The sequence below is a fragment of the Cyrtonyx montezumae genome, unplaced genomic scaffold, assembly GCF_038088225.1.
Source record: "Cyrtonyx montezumae isolate F1298 unplaced genomic scaffold, pur_monq_1.0 scaffold_4, whole genome shotgun sequence".
Classification (NCBI taxonomy): domain Eukaryota; kingdom Metazoa; phylum Chordata; class Aves; order Galliformes; family Odontophoridae; genus Cyrtonyx; species Cyrtonyx montezumae.
Window position 1 is genome coordinate 5978658 of NW_027072045.1, and position 21446 is coordinate 6000103.

At 43.3% G+C, this 21446-nt stretch overlaps 1 protein-coding gene across 1 annotated transcript; it reads right to left on the reverse strand.

Moving 5' to 3' along the window:
- Positions 1-585: 585 nt before the first annotated feature.
- Positions 586-20353, reverse strand: SLC18A2 (solute carrier family 18 member A2). The gene is made up of 15 exons (XM_065746347.1): positions 20236-20353; positions 18312-18663; positions 11578-11636; positions 10174-10257; positions 8270-8362; positions 8033-8122; positions 7884-7927; positions 7740-7800; positions 5588-5683; positions 3991-4069; positions 3695-3746; positions 3196-3259; positions 2977-3096; positions 2571-2704; positions 586-1226 (listed from the first exon to the last, which is right to left on the reverse strand). The coding sequence occupies exons 1-15, from the start codon at positions 20351-20353 to the stop codon at positions 1119-1121; spliced, it is 1554 nt and encodes a 517-aa protein (XP_065602419.1). The 3' UTR covers positions 586-1118.
- Between the last annotated feature and the right edge of the window lie 1093 nt (positions 20354-21446).

A 21446-nucleotide genomic window follows, 5' to 3' on the forward strand; every position in this document is an offset into this window, starting at 1 on the left:
GTTGATAAGGACATTGTGTGTTACGTTAAAAGCTTTCCTTCAGAGCTGAATTTTTTCTCTTCACAGGCAGAGATTGCCTACTCCAGTGCTGTTCCTCCATTAAACTGTGTACCTAAATCTTAAGAGAACTGGCAACAAATAGTCTTCATTATCTTTAGTGAAGTTGATGGTTTTACTTCCTTATTGGAAAGTAAGTGTATGTATTTGCATACACACGATGCAAAATACTTTTGTTTGAACTGCTCGAGTTGCCAGCTTACATCCAGTCTGTGCTGAGACTAAATACTGAGATCCTGCAGCATCACTCAGCCAGGCATGACCAAAGTCAAGATGTGAAAAACAAAATCCAAAAGATGGGAATACAAAACAGTACCTTCATGCAGTTCTTACTCCCTTCAAGGGAAAGGAACCACGTACATCCAGGCATAGTTGTTTACCCAGTGCTGTGTTTCTGTGGGGGCTTTGTTGTGCACAACTGCTTAGCTGGTTAAAGCTTCATTACACTGTACTGACTAATAGAGATTCAATCATCCATTTGAAATATTTTCTTTTTCTCAGCGTTCCACAGGCAGTCAGGGGAGCTCACTTTGGAAATGGGGGACGAAGTTGTGCCTCCCTGAATTGTGATCCAAAGTTGATTAAAAAGCAAAAAAACAAAAACAACACACACAGCTCATTGCCACATCTAAGCTCTTAGATCCAGAGTCAGCATGCTGGGTAAGTTAGTTACTGGCACTGAGCTGAGTTCACTCTTACAAGTCTAAACAGAACACGAAGTAACCTATGTCCATGAGTTGACTTGATAAAGTAAATAGTTTAAATTCATGTGTTTATACAGATTTATACCACATTTAATCAAAAATATATTGTGTAATATTCAATGAAATTAAATACACAAAGGTAAACACTATACAAATTCTCTATAAAAGCTTTTTTTCCCTCTCATTATAAGGCAATTAACAGTCAACTTTATAACCAGGGGAGACGAATAATACACCTTTGGTTTTTGACCATTCCACTATTAACTCTACATGACAACTAAAACATACTTCTGGATGAGATGTTTCACATGAAACACTGCATTTTGTACACCAAAATATAGTATATGGCTTTTAATGTTACTCATCGCTTTCATATTCTTCTTCATCACCTAGGGGATAGGACTGGATGTTGTTCTGGGTATACATTTTTGTTTTAACAGGACAGTTGTGATCCATGAGTATCGCCTGAAAGAGAAGAGCTGAATGTTAGTGTTCCTGTGTAGCACTCAGTTGCAGCTGTGATTCACTCTCTTCCACCACAGCGGAAACTAAATTGATTTTTATTACAGTAAATTCAGTTTATATGTCCTTAGATGTATGAGGTGGGATCTTGACAGCACCAGCACAATTCTCGTGGCTTAGTGGAGCCAGTATTTCAGCTCTTAAGTTAAACACATCTAGCTGCTTCCCAGTTGCAGTAACTTAGCTCTCTCATATTGGATCACCAATGATTAAAAGCTGGCTGAATGAGCCCAGCTGTCTTCCCGTGATCCCCCTGCTCACGTGCTGACTTTTCATCCAAAAGCAGCTGCAGTTGGTGGGGAGAAAAGGACAAGGAGGATGGAGCTCAAGAAGGGACATGAAGCATGAATGCTTCAGAAAAGATGGCCCTCTTGGAGGGGGGCTGAAGTGAGTTGTAGGTACGAACCAACTGCAAAGTGAACTTTCTATCTCAATTTGTACAAAGAATGCTGTTTTATCATATGGAAAGAGTAAGTTTCAAAAGCAGTATGACTAGCTGGAATCTCTGTGATGCTGCAGCACAAATATGTGCAATGCTAAGAGACTGTCCTCATGCACACTACATCTCAGCAAAATGCACATCACCAAAATGCACATCACCAGCTTCTCTTCTGTGAGTGCCAGTACAACGCTTGCACAGCTCACACGCTAGGTTCAGTTCTTGCCTTTCAGATCTTTGTCATAGACTCATTAAGGTTGGAAAAGGCCACTAAGGCAACATCAGCCCATTTCCACCGTGTCCCTCTGTGCCATAAATGCACAGTTAAGACATTAAACATACAGAACTACGTGTTCTTCCCAATATACCTTGGGCACAAGTCAACCTTGTTCAGCAATAGCAAGGATGGCATGCTGAGGGCTGGACGTGCCGCAAAGGTTGCAGCAAAACATTGCACTTGCACTCACTTGAGAACTCACTTGAGATTTTCTCAACCCTGGGGAAATTCTGCCTACTAATTGCACTGCTGTGTAATCCCTGCTGGAGCATCCCCTCTTCCTGCCAAGGAGAGAAAACACTGTGAAGAACAGCAGTAGGTGGCAGTAACAGGACTGCAGAGCCTGACCCAGTGTGATAAGGACAGCAAATCTACTGCAGGGAGTGCATAACTAAGCTTTTCATTGTGCATCTTAGAGCTATAATAGGGAGAGGTTGTTCCAGAAATGATGCAGCAGGATGAGATAGGCTGTGCTGGTGCTGTTTTGGGGGAGTCGTAGGCAAAGATACAGAAATAAGGTATCGTTCATTTCACTGACAAAAAAATAACAAAAAAAGGGTGTTATGCTTACCATTTTCTCTTCTTTGGCAGGTGGACTTCGAAGGAAAAAGCACAAAGGAGCAAAGAGGATATCCACGATCCCTATAATTGTCATGAGCCATGGAAATCCAATTGCCCTTGCGATGGCACCGCCAGCAGAGGGACCTTTTAAAATTAAACCCTTTTCTGAATACCATAAAACTTGCAGTATTCACTTGAAACAGTAAACTTTACATGCAAAGCTCCTACTTTTCGAAGTGATTGTGAAAAAATACATGTGTACAGCTGCAATTACAACGTAAACCTTCTCTGGCTCCATTCCCTGCTTGTACCAAAGAAATGAGCGATGCTCCAAGGACCATTCGCATCCAACGTCATGAAGTGTTTCTCTTTATAATCAAGAAAGAATGTTATAAGCAGGAAAATGCAAGACTTACCTATGGCAAAGCCCATGCAAAACGCAACGTCAGCGATGGCATACACGCTGCCATAGACCGACACGTGGCGCAGATCCACGAGGTAGCCCATGATGGGCATCATGGAGGAGTCCACCATTCCTGGTTGCAAGGGAGGAGAACAGATTTCAGGAAAACTATCCTGATTTTTACATAAACAACAGACTGAACAAGCCAGTGTAGTTTTTTTTTTCTTCTCACCAATAGCAAATCCAACTCCGAAATTAGGTGCTATGAGCCCATAGATGTTCTTAGCAAATGGTACCTGTAAATGACATTGCAGACAGTTTATTAGGTCACACTGCATGTGCTAATGAGGTTTGATTTGTTTTTCTAAGAGAAATTCTCAGAGCTGTTGGCACATGCTTTGCACAGGTGCACAAGCTAGAGTTAGAGGCTTATTTGGGACTACTGCAGATAGGAGCCATTATCTCTGCCACCACTAACACTCGCCGTTATACACAGGAATAAAATGCCAAGACAACTCAAAAAAATGACCCTCCTCCTTTAAGAGCCATCCTTCCTCCAAAGTAATTGAAACACAGATTTGAAAGCATTCAGATCTGGAACCCATTACCTGCACATTGTTTAGTGAAGTATCTGGAAGGCAGAAACTTCAGTGAAATCTCACAGTAAAGCATGATTTCAAAGATGAACACAGGAAGATTTGGATGGCTTGACAGATGAATGATCTACTTACACATAAGATGCTTATTCCCACGATGAGCATCCCCAGTAAAGCACAGAGCCACCTGTAATGAGAGAAGCATCACTCAGAAACTGGTGGTTGTAAGGCACTCGAGATGATTTGGGCTGGTTGAGAGCCACAACTGTAGTGTAAACCTACACAACTGAAGGTGAAACGTTCCAAAAATGATTTTGCTACTGTAGAACAACTTTCAATAACATCCAGCATCAACAAACTGCCCCTGGAAACACTGGGAACAGTGCACGAACACAATGGAAGATTATTAGTACTTCTTAAATTAAGCATACCTTCCCATTTTGTGCGCAAGTATCCCAAAAAGATTAGTCCCGATAAGATAAGAGATACTGGCTGGAAGAAATGCAACTCCTGAAAAATATGAATGAGACATTTTATCGACAACGATTGCAGCGAGGTGTGAGGAGAAACTAATAAATGCCAGACACCGCAGTTCCGAAGCGAAGTGCCTTTGTGCGCAGCCCGGAGAATCAAATATCCGGTTTGCTGCAGCCTTCTCCTGCAATCTCAGGACGTCATCTATGAAATGCAGGAGCAGTATGACACCTGCAAAAAGAAAAAAGTTTCTAACTGCAGATAGCTCAGGGAAGCTCGTTTTCCCCTTATGGATATCCAGCGGGTGTAAGGACGGAGGCCAGGCTTTGCTCCCTGCAGTACAGGCCATCGTTAGGCCCCTGGTCAGGCAACAGATCAAACTGAGCTCCTAAAGATGCAGATGCCTTAAAAACAGGATTTATGTATTTATTTTTAAAGTTTTAGTAGGTTTTTAATACAAATCACTAACTGGCTATGAGTAATGCTTAGCAACTGGGGGCCTAAGGAAAGCCCTTCTCACCCGAGGTGAGGGCTGGTCTCCCCCCAGCCCCAGGGAAACACCACTTGCTTAAAGGATGGTTCCAGTGTTCCAGGCTTCTCCCTCTCCCTTCGTGAGGCTGAGGGCAGAGCCCAGACAAGGAGCAATGAAGGAGGAAGCCTTGGAAAGTAGTTCTGATTCACAAAGGAGCCATGACATTATGGTACACAATCAAACAATTTCCACAGAGTGCGTGCACTCCTTGTCCCTCACCAAGGCAACACGGGCTTTCTCATTTCCTGCCTATCCGTCTTCCTCCCTATCTCTCTGATATTCATAAGAAAAATCAGGAGGTAATCTTTTAGCACAGCAATATCCTGTGATTGAAATCCTTGTGGCTTACAATGGTGATGCTGGGGAAACATTTTCACCTGTGCAACTGCATCTCCTTCGCTGTGGTGTGGAGCAGCCTTTTATACCAAATGGTCATAAAGGAGCAGAGCTTGAACACTGGGAAAAATCCTGCAAAGGTTTGCTCACGAAGAGCTGCAGGTTGGGGTGTCCACGTGTGTGGTAAGCTGTGGTATACCAAAGCACAGCTGCAATTTTCTAAGTTAACTTTATGCTCAGTAATATTAATTGATTGCAATCAGGACCCTTTGTACCTTCTTGAAATCAGTCTTCAATCCATTGGAGCTCAACTGCCTAAGATCATCATTTGCTTAAACCCTTGCGGTTTGAGATATAATTTAAGAGGCTTACAAACTGACAAATCAGACAAAGCATAAAGGACTCAATTACTTATATCACTCAAGGGTACAACTATTCTTAAACTGGATATTTTCCCTTTGGGAATCTCAGTTCAAATATGAGATCTGCAAGTCTCACTCCTGTTGCAGCAGTAACACTGAACTCCAGCAATAAACCTCCAGCATGGCCCTGTGGGGCTGCTCTGCTGCTCACAGTGAGTTTTCCAGCAGCACCACTGCATACAAGAAGAGCATCATGACTGAACCCAAATGGAGGTTTCCATCAGATAAAATAGCAGCACACAAAAATGACATGCTGTACTTTACCGAGTTGCCATTTTTTCGAACACATGGTCTCCATCATCCAGATGGGAAGTGCTGGTTCAAGCATTGCAATAGCCATGTTTGCAAAGCAGATCGATCCTTAGGAAAAATGAGAGAAGAAAAAAAAACAAAACAGCTGAAAAATTGGTTATTTTGATTCTGAATAAAAAGCTGTGCAGAGAATGAGTGCTTTACAAAACACATATATATGTATGTGTATGTGTTTTTTACAGTCCTGTTTGCCATACACCAAATGTTGATTAAAGTTAAAAAGAACAGAACGTAAAATCACTGCACACTAGATTCTTATATATATTTCAATTCTCCAATAAAGGTTAAGCTATATTCATACTGCAAAGGGAGGGCAGCAAAGTTTGCAGTGAGCCTGGTGACATTTAGAAAGTTCATGAGGTCTGAATGTTCTGCAAATGATGAACTAAAACTCCCATCTTCTGGTCTTCGTCTCCAGTCTCCTGGGGCAGAAATGGAGTGCTGTTGTGTAAGAGGCACGGGCTGTGACCTGCGCCTCCATCTCCATGGATTGAGGAATAGGAGACGTGAGGTCTTGGCCCTAAAAATACCATCAAGCAGCCAGAGGGATGCCTGTCCCCTGCAGAGGGGTGCTTTGCCTACAGACCCCACTGCCAGCAGCCACAAAGCCTGGGCACGGCTTGGCTCAGCTTGCCCAGCCATGTGAATTTCATGTGCTTCCAGATCTTTTTGAATCTCAGGACATTTGGTCACTCAGGTGCAAAGGACAGAAGTGCTGACTCAATGCAGCCTGCAGCTCCTCTGCCTGAGTAGCATTTTCTTCCTGCTCCAGCACAAGTCCCGCTGCCCTCAGGAGAGCACTGCAGCTCTCGGAGTGCAGAGTGCTAAACCCCTCACTAATTCTTTAGATTTCCTTTCTCTCTTCCTCAGAATTACCTAACTCATACCTAACACTTGTAATCCCAAAGACTCTTACAAATGTTGCTTTTTGGAAAAAAAAAAAAAAAAGTTTAAGTTGTCCTGAGGTCAGAGAAGTACTATTCCTCTTGGAACAGGATCCTCATTGCACAGTTCAAAACGAAATGAGCATGGATGTCATTCTTTGCTCGAACCTGTCAGACCACATTAGGCTGTACACCTGTGATTGCTGCAGTGAACTTGCAGACCTGTCGCTCGCTCCCTTCCTGGGGCAGGCAGTAGCTGCTCTGCTCACCTTTACCCTGCAGACAAAAGGTTGCATCCAATGGAAACCTTTCCAGTCTATTGCAAGGCTCCATGTACGCAAGGAACCCCAGCCAAGCACCCAGGGGCTGCCCTGTCCTGGCCAAACCCAGCCAAGCTCAAGCTCAGTGCTGGGAAAAACATCTAAAGCCCCAAAAAATTGCAACCATAGGAATCCACACCATTCTGACAGAGGCAGATAAATAGAAAGGATCCTATCCTAGTCTCAGCAAACTTCACAAAGGAATTAGAAATACACATGCGTGTATTACAGCTATTTCTCATTAGGACAGAAAATATCACCAGAGCTTGACAACGTAGCCACATGCATGGTGACAAAGGTTCTTTGCTCTTTAGGACATACTGCAAGGGAAAGGTGGGAGCCTGAGCTGATGGGCTGCAAACTCAGGGCAAATCCAATAGAGACCACACAGCCTGACTGAAGCTTCTCCAGGCAGGCGTTTGAGGTCTGCATGGCTCAGCTGAAGTGAATGGAGTGCTTCAGATACACAAATCAGTCAGAAAGTGCTTGTGCTTTGGAAATGCAAGCCATTAGGAGCCAAGTGTGTGATGCACACCCAGGAGATTTGATCTGAATTTATGCCATGAAGTTAGCACACCTGAATTGAGAGTGTAAATGAACTCTCATCGCTGTTGGCCCTTTTGCAGCACCTCTAAGATCCAGCCATCTTTCACTTGTGGCTGACAATTAGTCCTCCAGAGATGCAGTGAATTTTGTCATTTTTCAATGTAATATATATACATTTTTTTTAAATAATAATTTAAAACAAACAAAAAATCTGTTTCTTTGAGCCTCACATAAATTAAAACAGCAAATGACATTATTGGTAAACCAGGCTAGCTTTGGGCTTTCCAGTATGCCAGGAATGACACCTGCAGTTGGTTTAAATATATATGTATATAAATAAAAGAGATCTGGTACCTGCTGCAATGATGATGTATGGGTCCTTCAGAAGTGTCAGTAATGGTGTCCCCTTCTGACTCTATGAAACAAGTGAAAACTTGGCATTAGGAAGGGCAAAATGTCAGCAATTGCTTACTGCAAGTGTTTCACTGCAATACTTACTTCTGCCTGTGCTCTGGATGGCTGCAGCACGAGTAATTGAACAGCTGGGGAAAGAAATCAATGCTGTAACACTGCTTCAAGAGGAGGGTTAGCAGCCAACGCAGCGTGCTGCTTCCATACAGGGCTGTACGGACTCCGTGGGTACTGACCTCCATCAAACAGAGCCAGAGCTGCCAGCACCAGGAACGGAGAGCTCTTCCCCACGAACTCATACATGATGCTCCCAAAGGGTGGGCCCACTGCCAGGGGAAGGAAGGAGCCCAGGGTGAGGCCACAATTCTGATCCTGAACGAGCATCTGCTGCACTCAGTGAAACCCTCCCATGTTTCCACAGACCACAGGTGGCATTTTTATGTCTTCCCTTGATGGCAGAGCCTAACACTGACCTAATACTCCCATAGCAATGCCTCCCAGCGCAATTCCCATCGCGTTGCCTCTCTCTTCATCATCTGTGTACACACTGGCAAGCAGACCCATCCCTAAATCACAAACAAAACAAAGTGTAAATTAAGCAGCTGTGTCCTACAATTTATTGTCACCGTTTTCCAGCCCTACTGAACGTTAGACAGAGGGGACATTAGTTTCTATACATAAATATACATGCATATATATCTGTATGCACACATATTTGTGTGTGTGCCTATGTCCCCTCCTCACAGAGCATGCCTTGAAGCAGAAGGGAGTTTGGCATACATAGATGCTCTCCATATCATGTTTTATTACACTGTATCAATCAAATTAATTATGCCCCGATCTACTGAATTCTTTGTTCTTTCCTTTGCTCCAGTGTTTAGATGATGCTTTTCAACCAGGCAAAACCAAGCTCTTACAATTCAGTCTGTCATCGGCAGACAAATCTGGTGCCTGCCATGAAGTCTGGGATCTACTGGCAGCTGTACCCAGGTCACTGCAAGCTGTGCTCTCAGCATAAAGGATCGTGCACAGTTGATTACTTTCAAAATGAACATTTCAAGATCAGCATCCAAAATTAAAGCGTGCTTTTGAACTTTATCTTCACCATCCTCAATTTTGCTCATCTGATGATGAGCCTTCATTTTACAGAAGGAAACATGAAGCCTAATTCCCCCCCTCCCCCCCTTTTTTTTTTTTTTAAGCACTCAGTGCTGAATGCAACAGGAGAGTCCTTGTAGAAATTATTAGTTCTGCTTTCAAATCAAAGGCTCCAACAGGACTCAGTAAATAAGATCCACAGCTACGCAGTGAGCCAGAAAGAGGAAACACAGTGCCGTATGAGTGACCACTGAGTAAATACCGACCATCATGTGCACCAGGGGCAGAGGCCTTGAATGAATGTACTTGCTGAAAGCTGCAGCTGAGTCCAGATTGCCCACAGGAAACACTGAGATGCAAGTTGGAGACTGCTATCAGAATTCACAACAAATTTGTGGAGATTCTAAGAACTATTCAAGAAAAGAGTAGGATGCAACACAAAGATGATGAGTAGCTTCAGTAGGGATAAACTTGCACAGATACAGAGCTTGGTATTGCACCCACTGCTGCAGTCCAAACAAGAGCACAGCAAACGAGCAAAGGCTTAGAAAAATCATCAGTGAGGAACCTTTGCATCCCTTCAGAATTAAAACCAGGGAGGAGAAAGTAACATGCAATGTGATGTGTTCTTGAAAGTTAAACAAACTTTCAAGGGGAGTTTTCAGGGGAAGTTTTCCTGTGGAAGCTCTATTCACCTCCCCTCTCAAGCTAAATTTATATTCAGGAATAAAACATATTTTCTCTAGATTCTGTTCCGGAAATGATTGAATAATTTGGAATGAAAACCCATACTCCATTTCATCACTTAAAAGAAGTAAATAGATCTGGCATTGGACATCTAGTACAGGCAACCTGTAGGCAGAATTAAAAGATACTGGAAACTACACTTCATAACAGAAATTTCAGAAACAGGCACAATCTCCGTGGTGATAAGTACCAGCATAAGCTCCTGGTGACCTTTGAAAGGGCTAAAAATGAATTTAAAACACTGAAGGCACACACACACACAAACCCCAGAGAGCATACCTCACCCAGCACTCTACCTTAACACAGACCAAACACCAACGAGTTCTGAAAAGACATTAGATTTTGAGCTACTGCACGGGAAAGAGAACTTTTCTTTTTAAGTGAAATAGATATAATTTGAATAACTTTGTATAATTATTGAAACTACAGAAAAAAAACCCACAAAACACACACAGATGCACAATTAAGAAATGACTGTTGCTGAAACCTCAGATTGGTGAGCTGTATTTTATCCTGTTGTATGCTCTCTTACCTGACACTGAAGAACAAGAGGAACCCACCCCTTGAAGGGACCTTGCAATGAACAGCAACGTGTAGCTTCCTGAGAAAGCAAACACTACAGAAACGACAAAGAAAGATTTTTAAAATTAGGTTAACTCTAACTAGGTTAAAGAGTGAGATTTCTTTAAACTGTAACAAAACTTCATGCCATTTAGTCAGGTGTTTCCTGTGCCTCATGTTGCTTTCAATGCTAACTGCATTATTATCTCTTATTGCATTTGGAGGTGTCAGTGTTGAATTGTTCTCAGGTGTCTGAGCCTTCTGGTAACACAGAATACAAGCACCCAAGTCGTTTTAACTAATTACTCAGGATCTGATTGCATCCTGCTATGATTCAGCTGCACACAGAGGAGTAATATGACCTTTCTTTCCAGCCACTATTTGAGGCTGCCCAGCCTAAATCTCTGATCAGTTTGGGAAAGAAGGTTCTAAAACAAACCCCTAGGCTCAAAGCAGTGCTTCTTCTAACAAGCAGACAAACTGAGATTTTACAGTGGTGTTCTGCACTTGATGCTGTGTAAATGCATCTGGCCATGGATTAGAATTACTACTCTTATCTCCAACCAAAATCTGTCTGATGATATAGAAATCCAGAGCTATCAGAATCTACCATCAGGTAATCTTTTCCATCACTTCAATCTCCTTGCTGTCAGAAATGCTGTCTTAATATTTAATGAAATTTTTCCTTGATGCTGTTTTTCTTACATGTAGTGGATGTGGAAAACTGTCAATTCCCTTCCTTTTTTTTGATAGACTCTGATACACCTCTGTCTTCTGAAACAAACTCAATTTTTCAGTAATTCCTTACAAGTTTCTAATGATCCCTTGTATCCTTTTCCTCTAGGTCATATCTTCAAATGCCACACCAAAATACAATGTAAACCAGCACCTGAGGCCTTATCAGTGCCATTTGGGGTGGACGCACTATCTCAGCTGACTTGTAGGCTGTGCTCCTGTTTGCACATCCTATGGTGATGTCAAGCAATGCTGTCATACTGTTGACTCTTATATTTTATTCTTGGGCCTCATGTTCTCTTTCTGATAAAACCCTGTGATTCCTGGTTGTTAGAGGTCCTGAAAAATAGTCCTCTTATGACTGAAAGTCAATTTAAGAGTGTCTGAGCACTGCTCAAATCATTGGAAACTGAGAGGAGGGGTTGGGCTAAGAAAGGAACCAGCCAAAGGAGTATGGAAGGTAGTGAACTCCTTTGAGAGGTCCATGAGAGCATGCTTGTCAGATCTCTACAACAACCACTCTCACACTTCCCTTGGAAATCTGTTCCTCTGCATCAACAAGAATTCCTAGTGATAATTACTATAGATGGCTTTTTAAAAATTTCACCTGAACCACACCAAATAAGAAGTGGATACTTACTGATTGTTGACACAAACATGATGCAGAAGCCAGCGAACAGTGGAATCTGGTAGCCTATTCTGGGACGAAAAAGAAAAGAAATGTTCACACCTTTGGGATTGTTTCACTAATAGTTTGAGTTAGACTTTCCCATGTGAGGATTTTAGCAATTTGGGCAATTGCACACACATGAAGGATGGAAAAACCTGATTTGCAGGTTTTGAACTATTTATAGTGGACTGTACGATCAAATTGCTCCATGTTACAAATGCCTCCTCATTTGCTAAAGCAGAATTTTTATCTGAAATCCCTGGAAGAAAGCCTCCTCTCATTAGAATGTAATTATCCCATTCTCATTCCACCGTAGTTGTTCCCAATAAAGCTCCTGTGGGTCTGCATGGAGTTGCCAAGGATATGAGAATGAAAGAGTCATCTGAGTGTGCTAAGCTTTGAAATATTACAGCAGTGTTTCAAGGATCATCTGTTTCCATTCTCAAGAGACAACTGGAATGAGACATGGTCAAACCAAGTTTTCCCAGAAAAAAAGCCATTGTCAATAGTTTCCTTGGGATTTCTGCTTCAACAACAAAAACAGAATGGCTCCCAAAGAGCTCAAGAGTGATATTTTTGCTTTTCCACAGATTTAGGATTAAGTGTGGAGCTAATCAAAGCCTTCTTTGTCAAAACCCTAAGCAACAAGCTGATATGCCTGGCTGCCTTAAATTTCTAAATTTCCAGGAGATAAATTTTTTTCTATTTGGAAAGCAAACACATTACTGAGGCAGCTAAACTTCAAATTTCACCAAAGGCCTCAAAATAGGCTGTATTTTGTGTCATTAAAACTCTACTCTGGAATCTGTATACACACACAAGTATTACAGTTTAGCTTTAACTGCAGTAGTGTGACAATATTGGACTTCATTTGTGCAGTACTGGTTTAGGTATGTCAAACAAATAATGGAAGAGTCAATGGCAGCCCTCTTCTCTTCTAGTAATAGTAAGCCTTCAATACGTAAACCAGCATAATTATTCTGAGCTTCTATGATTTCGTTGATATAACTTTTATACAAGTAAGGACTCTATGGGCTGACGTAGAACAGGACACAGAAAATTTCACCATCATTGTTTTGATTTTGAGTTTTTAACTTAAAGAAAGTGCTGATGTAAATACAAATTAAAAAATCCAGCAGGTACAGTTACTGCTGTTGATTGATGAATGATATCATCCTTCCCTGTGCTTTGGTGAATGCAGAATTGAACGTCCCTATTCCTTCTTCCATCACAAGGGGTTTTTGTGTGTGTCAAAGCCAACCCAGAGGCGTCTAGGTTGAACACTGTGGACAAAGAGTCTGAGTTCTGTAAAGAAATCAAACAATTTGTCTTGCCACAAGGAATGTGAGACAGCCATTCCCTGCTCCTACAATTACAATGAATTGAAATCAGTTATTTGCTTGAAGACAAATGTCATCTGAAGAGATTCCCATATCCATGTTTGTATCAACAGATTGAGACATTAGCTGTGAGATCTTCCATAAGCATTAATGAGCTAAATAAGTGGAAGGGCTATCATAGTTTTGTAACCTAAAGCGAAGGACCAGCCTGCATCCAGTTGAAACAAACTCCAGCTCCTTCAGTATGCTTCCTACGTTAGGGAAGTGTCCAGCAATTGATAGTTGTAAGGAAACAAGTATTTTGGATGTCACTTTGGATGTTCAGTGAAAGCCTGTTCAAAATCTGGTCTTCGTTTTTTGTAGCCATTGATATTATTCTTGCTTTACTTTGGACATAAGTCACTAAGTATGAATCAATACACAGCAGAGGACCATGGAGGCAGAGCTGGAGCAGAACTTGCCCTCGGTACCCAGCAGACTATGATCTTCATTGCATGTGCTTAGGTCTAACGCATACCTTTCCCTTCTCTCAAAGAATCGTCTTAGAAACAGACTGTGTGGATATAGCTAGCTCTTTAAGCCAAAATCTGTATTACCACCGAAGATGTAAAGGTGTAAATGTCAGCAGAGGACGTGTTAGTGCTGAATCAAGCAGATCATAACCTTCTGAAAAGGTCAAAATGCCCTGCAACTTCCCCCTCTAACTTAGAGATGATGCGCTGCCCTGCTCAAGATTGCAGAGCCTCCAGAAGTCATGGTTTTTCTTGCTCAGGTGACATTCTTACCCACCTGCAGCTGACAGTGGGATATGCTGATTGCCTTTCCTGCATAATCTTAGCAAGCCCTGCCTCTCCTAACATAGCACTGTTAACGAGTTGGCAGTTGTGCAACCACAAATCTGCAGCTGCAGTCCCTGGTCTGTCCAACAGGCCAATGCCAGAGAGAACAGACCAGCACTACCCCTATCAGCCAGGTGTTTAGGGATTGTGATTCCTGGCTCTGGGCTGTTCTGCTCTTGCCATGACACGACATGCTCCGCTGTAGTAAGCTCTGTCTTGTCTCCTTTTTCCTTGCTGTCATGCCTTAACTAGTCACTTTCATAGGTGCTCCTAACAAAACACAGCATGAGAATCTGCAGCAGCCACAGGCTGAGCACGTTTCAGGGAGGCCACCTGCAGCTAGTTCTCCCTACAGGTGTGTCTGACTCCTGAAAAAACAGAGCCACCTATTACAGCAGGGAGAGGAAATGCTGCTGGTGGCAAAGGATGTCTAAATTACTCACTTTGGTGCCATGTTGGCCCCAGACAGCAGAACTGTTTGGAAGTGCATTATGCTCATTAACTAGGTTACCCCACAATGAGAAAACCACTTGACAGATTTTGTGCAGCAGAGAAATAAAGGTTACACTGACCAGGTTAGCAGCTGTGGAACATTAGAGCCTAATTGCCTATCCATTAAGGACTGCAAATCTATGACTTGTGACCCTGGTACCAAGGGCCAGCATTCTGCCCATCCACTTCACCCCTGTGCAGACTGGGGGGGATCTGTAGCAAGAAGAGATTTTTCATCAAGATCTCCATCCCAGGCAGGCAGAGGGGCTCTGGCCAGCTGGGATGGATGCTAAGGCTGCTGAAAACCCAAAGGAAAGCTTGCATGGGAGCTAAGCTGTAAATGAGGAGTCATAGACGTTATTTATTTCTCTGCCTCGCTCCTTTTATACATCATAAATATCTTGCAAGCCACGCTCTCATACATGCAAAGAAGTTCACATCTGTAGTCATGCTGGCTGTAAAAGCTATCATGCAAACATCTGTTCATTTGTTGACTAATTTTGAGGCCATGTATGGATAAGCATAAAGTTCAAACTGAATATTTTTTTTCGGGCTGGAAGATGAAGGGAGAAAGCTGCATGACAGCTGATGCTCTCATTCACACTACTGGGTGGTGGGACCAGTACAGCTGGGCTGTCAGACTAATTCACAGCGAGCAGCAATGATTTGGAGAACATAATGCAGTGAATCAGTCATAGGAAGCTGGTGCCCACTTTCCTCTCTGGAAGGATTAGGATGAGCCTTCAAACTCCCCTTGGCTGCACGTCCTGCTCACAAAGTGCCCTGTAGCAAGTTCTGTGCTGTATGTATGGTTTCTAATCCATTACTCTACAAGCAAAAGCAAAACGTGCACCTGAGCCAGAAAAAATCTGATTGAGTCTGGGGTAGTGTTGCAATGGGAGGTGTTGTTCATATCCTGCAGCAAAGCTGTCTCCCTGGTGTTCTGTTTGCTAGGACGTCCACCAGGGCTGCAAGCAAAGGGATGCTGGTGGTGTATCTTGAGTTGTGAACCGGTTCATGATGACAGGTGTGTGTTGCGTCTCGTGTTCCTTTGGAAGAGATTGACTTTAAATAAGAAACATTTTTAACTTCCTTCTAGAATTCAGCTGTTTTCAAAATGTAAAGTTCTAGCTTAGAAAAAGTTAAAAACAAAAAGCCTACAGCATTTTCCAAAATCCTAAACCAAAATATTTTCTGGCACAGACCAATGTGAACGGAACACCCTGCTGTATTCTACACTAATTCAATCACTCAAAGCTGGTGCATATTTAAAGCCAGTGACTATATGCTTGCTTAAAACTCTCAACCACCCATGAAGAATTATATTTAAATGAAAAATAAAAGCTATAAATATGGTGTAGTACTTAACTCAAACTTATGCCTTAACTAACAGGGTGTGCACCCTGGTTTTTAAACTAAGAAACCCATCCGCCTAAGCTGTTCTACTTTGTTTAAATTTTGCCATGACAATGATCGTTAAAGAGCTTATCAGTGGCAGAGCCTTTATAATGATAACTCAAATATCTTCTGTTTCGTTTATAATAGTTTTCACACTTCCTTCAAACGAACACACACATTGTTCTTAGGAAATGTCTGTTTTAGAGCTGTTTTGTTGGTGGCTTTTTTTTTTTTTTGCCAGTGGTTCTAACACTTAATTGACAAATGTGTACACTGATGTTTCCCTCTGAATGTTTCTCAGAATAAAGGCAGATGCTGCTACCAAGATCCAAACGATGCAAAAGAGAGAAAACCAGTCATCTTTTAATCTAATTTAGGGTCACTTCACCATGAGGACGCTGCCTGGATAAGAGGACAGCAAGCCACGCTGGGTTGGGTGCTCTCCTTACTTCTGCTTTTACTGGGCACTGTGCCTGCAGACCCTGCCACTGGGAGGGAATATTCAGCCCTGTGCACAAACCCACGAGATGGCTCCATCCCAGCTGCAGAGCTGCCAGCACCAGTGCTCCCACCAGCACAGCACCAATGCTGCTGTCACCTGCAGCGAAGGGATAACATCTCAGAACCAGGAGGAGACCCAAGAACATCTTCCCCACTGCCATCTCTAATATGTGCGGGAGATTCCAGCAGCCCACCCCAGTGCTGGCTCTGGGCACAGATAGGCATCAGGAACCACGTGCCCCACTGCTGACGCAGACAAGGGAAGGACAGAGATCCTATCTGTGGCATGACGTGGCCACACTAATGAATGAGCCACCAGCCGTGTGGGACGTGTTCTTTCTTTTTCCAAGTTTGGCAGTTTGTAGGAATTACAATACAAATAGCAAAATCCAGAGAAAATAAATATAAGCAAGCCCACAACATAGGTACTTTGTAAAGCTTAGATACCTAAAGAACTATTATGAAAATATGATTTGACTTCATACTGCTTTGACTGTGGAAGAGTTGTCATGGCCTCTCTCAAAGCCGTATAGGAAATCTAGATCTCCTTACATTGCAGCTGTGTTTGCGTGAGTTGTTTGTAACAGCAAGCTTTAGGAGGGAGTGCAGGAGATATGGTGAAATGAAATAAAATGAAATAGAAATGAAGCTATCTACCTCATTTAAAGCTGTTGTGTTTGTATGAGTTCCACAAATATAATACAGCTGTGGAATTCTGAGCATTGTGAGTCAAACCTCTGCTTATCCCTCAGTTGGATGCTCCTCTGTCAAAATAGCATCAAACACTCAGTTTAGCCACCACACAATATACATAATGGGTCAAATCCAAGAAAGGTAATTTTAGTTCAAAACCTGAAATATTTTGCCTTAAGCGATGTTGGTTTGGTTATGGCCATCAATGATAAGTTTAAACCTATGGTGGTTTAAACAAAAGTGTTTTCAGTTGAAGAAATGGAGAAATTTATTCTGTGTATTATTTTCTGAAAGGAAAACATCTTCATTATGGAAATAGCTTAATGAGAAATGAGAATTAGTGATCCAACTAAATATAATTTGGAGCTTATTCCCTACAGACAATAACATCTCTGTCTAGAAGGACTGCAGCTTCTTCATGGGGATCAGTTACACAGCATGCTAACAATAAAATCAAATTAATTAATAATACCAAAAATTTAAATGATATTACAAATACTTTTTAATCTCCATGTAAATGTATTCAATGCTTGGATTATTTTTTGTTGTCATGGGTTATTTTAAAGTCACTGACATTGGTCTTCACGGCGCTGATCCTGCTCAGACAGATTCTCTGTAACGTAACATCCAAACCCATTTTGTTCAAGTTACCATCTATATACAAGGATTCAGAGACCACAGCCTGAAGGTTGGACTGGGTCCAGTACTGGTGTCATCCTGGTCCACTGACCTGGGAGAGGAGCATGGCGTCAGCGGGATTTGGCAGACATGGAAGTCAGTGAGAACTCCATAGAATCATTAATGTTGGAAAAGACCGCTAAGATCATCCAGTCCAACCACCAACCCATCGCCTCCATGCCCACTAACCACGTCCCTCAGAGCTACAACTACCCTGTTCTTGGAAACCTACAGGGATGGTGGCTTCCCTCTTGGCTCTTAGCTCAGATGATTTGAAACCACTGTGCACCCACAGCTGCGGGCCTGCGGGAAGCAGGAATGGACCTGAACCCCACCTGCAGACCCAATATCACAACTGCCACATATAGGGGTAACAGAAGTGTCATCAGTACGTAGGGCTGGATCTTTCTAGCTACGGAGCTGTAGCATCTTGTGGCCCTGTGTAATTGCACTGAAGAAATTTCAACACCTCCTCAGTAAAATTTCTATAAAAACCTGAGGACTTGGGAGCTAGAGGAAAAAGAAAAGTGTGTAATAGTGACGAAGGGCTCACGCGCTTCCCAGTTTAATTTTGAAACGATGTGTGGGCTGTTAGGAGATGCAATTATTGAATGTATTTCACTGTAATATTCCTCTAGATAAGGTGAGAAGGGCAGTAAGTCAGGGCTGTGATCGACTTAAAACTACTTAGAAACCCTCACGCAGACTTCAACAGCGATGAACAAACCCCAGCTGATCCACACGTGAGCCCAGTTTGCCTCACCTGTTTGTCAGCGGCCCTATGAAGGGGTTGGTGATCAGCTGCACTGTGGCTTTGGAAGCAAACAACAACCCAACTTGAACATTTTCATTCAGCAGGTCCTTATCCTCCTTGGGGCAGTCCGGCGGTGCAGCGGTCGCATTTACCACTGTCGGTGCAGTCTCAGTGTGCAGCAGCTCTACGGGTGCTGCCTTATCAGACTCATTTCCAGTAAACATCGTTGAGTTGTCATAGTAGGAGAAGATGCTCTGAAAATTGTCCACTGTCGCTGAAATGATGTTAGGCTTAGCAGTCTGGACCTCTGTAGCATTTTTCTCATGTTTGATGCTGTAAAGGTAACTGGGAATTATTGGCACTGGAAAAACAAATAGAATATATTGGCATCTTACTATCGGGTTATGTGTGAATGGAATCACCAAATTTTCTTCATTTTGGCATTGATTAGGAAATACAAAGCTTTCCTACAGAGAACAGCAGTAAGGACTTCAAAAGGGTGAAACTGAACTAAAACTGAGGATTGCTCGTGGGAGAAATTACACTCCTAAGTGCGATTTACAACATGATGTTCTTTCACATTAGTATATATATTTTTGACAGGTTTTGTAATTATTAAGTATTTTATACGTATATAATTCAGAAAGGAAAATATGAGAAGTATCAAAACCCATATCTGAGCAAACTCCTTGCTGCATGTGAGCGTTTAAATCCCTTTATTAGACTGTGAGAACACGAAAGATGAGAAAAGCATTGAAATTATTATGAATTCAAAATATTAAAAATAATCAACTGCATTAATAAAATAAGCCACAAAAATAGGAACAGTTGTCAGAAGGGAAAAAAAAATCATAACACTTCTATGTTAGGTAGTCAGAATGAATGCACTGATGCTCATGTTTACCATTTCTCCAAAATGTACATTGAAAAGATCACCCAGAAGGGAGCTGCTTGATGTGCCTTAGGATTGTAGCCATGTTCTAATCGCACTGAGATAATTGTAGGGGCTTCTTGCACGTATGTTAATGACTGCATAATGAGATGCTAAAAACTTTGTGAGAGAGAACATTCACGCAAAAAGCACATCCAGAACGGACTTGCTAAAAACAGACACGAAGTTTTTGTTGAGGTCTTCACGTTGGCATCGGCGTTATACTGAGAAGCCACAGGAGTGCCACTGCAGCTGGGGGTGGGCTGGGCACTGCCTGCCCCCACCCGCAGCCCGGGGGCTCTGCCGTGCTGCAAGCCACAACCCGAGAGCTTCTCCCAACCCTTTCAAAAGTCTGTGTAAACGCAGAGCTCTGAATATCAGGGCTTATCCAACTACCAGCGAAAAATGTTCAAGCACTTCGTTTGAGAAGGTTGCTAAACCTAGGCACTGTGTTACACGAAGCCAGTAATCGCTGCACCTTCAGCTTTGCTCAGAACTCGGATCGTTTCATTCTGCCAACTCCTCGAAGTGCTTTTCTTCAAACCCGCTCAGATAGCTTTCGTGTGAACCCATCGTTTCATGAGCGGCACTGGGGAAAGGAGAACTATCGCAAGGAAGCAGGCAGCCCGGCGTTATCTCTCCTGCTGTTTCAGTTGCATGACCACAGGAGGAAAAAAAAAGAGATGCTGAGCTAAAAATACGGTGGTCATTCTGTGAAGTAGCAGTGGATTTTGGTAGGAAAATATACCTCGATATGTATGTAGATATATAAAGATCTTTGTATACAACTCCTTACCCCGCAGCCAACAGAGAAATAGTGCGTGGCAGCGTTTGCAGCACCTGGCACACCGGACGTGCTTTAAAAAAGAAAACACTGTTTGGACCGAGAGCGTTAAATCGCTCACTCAGGGAGCACATCTGTCACCAGAGATTATTCCTGCCATCAACCGAGAGACGAGGAAAAGAAAACAAACAAACCCCGCACCACCACCGTCCACCTACCGACCACGGTGAGCAGCATGTTGTCCAGCAGCAGGGCGATGAAGACGATGAGCAGGATGAGCTTCCTGGACTGCCGGCCCTCCCGCAGCCAGCGCAGGCTGAGCTCGCCCCACGCCATGCTGGGGGGCACGGCGGCTGTGGGGGGCTGCGGCCCGAGCCACTGCCCGCCCCGAGACGTCCCGCACGCTGCCGGGAGCGGAGAGCGGCAGGAGGAGGAGGAGGATGCTGTCGGGGCAGAGAGGAGGAGGAGGAGGGGAAAGGAGGAGGAGGGCGACGAAACGAACTGCCGGCCCCTCCCCGGCCCCAGCGCAAGCTCCGAGTGCCCTGCAAGGTGAGCCCGAACAGGTACCCGGGGAGCAAAGCTCGAGGCTGAACCCAAAAGGATGCTCAGGCCGGGATAGTGCTGCTGTGTCTTCCCCGCAAATGAAGGATTTGCAGCATTTGGCGCTTAAGTCATCCCTTTCTCCCAGCTGGAGTGCATGGGTTTCACACTCAGCCTGCACTACTCTTTGTAGCAGTTGCTCATTTATTATCTCTATTAGAAAACAAACTGACTATGCAAGAGATCAGCTATTGAACTGATGAAAGAGCACCTACCCTACAAGGGCTGGCTGAGAGATCTGGGGCTCTTCAACCTGGAGAAGAGAAGACTCTGAGGGATCCTTATAACTGCCTTCCAGTACCTGAAGGGGGACTACAGGAAAGCTGGGGAGGGACTTTTTAGAAGGGCATGCAGCAACAGGACTAGGAGAAATGGCTTTAAACTGGAAGAGGGTAGATATAGACTAGATATAGGAAGGAGATCATTACTGTGAGTGTGGTGAGACACCAGAACAGGTTGCCCAGTGAGGTTGTGAATGCCCCCTCCCTGAAAGCATTCAAGGCCAGGCTAAATGGGGCTGTAAGCAACCTGGGCTAGAGGGAGTTGTCCCTGCCTATAGCAGGGGGTTGGAACTAGGTGATCTTACAGGTCCCTTCCAACCTAAACCATTCTATAAGGAATCATAGAATCACAGAACGGCCTGAGTTGAAAAGGCCCTTGAAGATCATCTAGTTTGCTGTGGGCAGGGTCACCAAACTATAGAGCAGGCTGCCCAGAGCCACAGCCAGCTTTGCCTTGAATGCCTCCAGGGATGGGTCATCCACAACCTCTCTGGGCAACCTGTTCCAGTGCATCCCAACCCTCTGAGTGAAGACCTTCCTCCTAACAT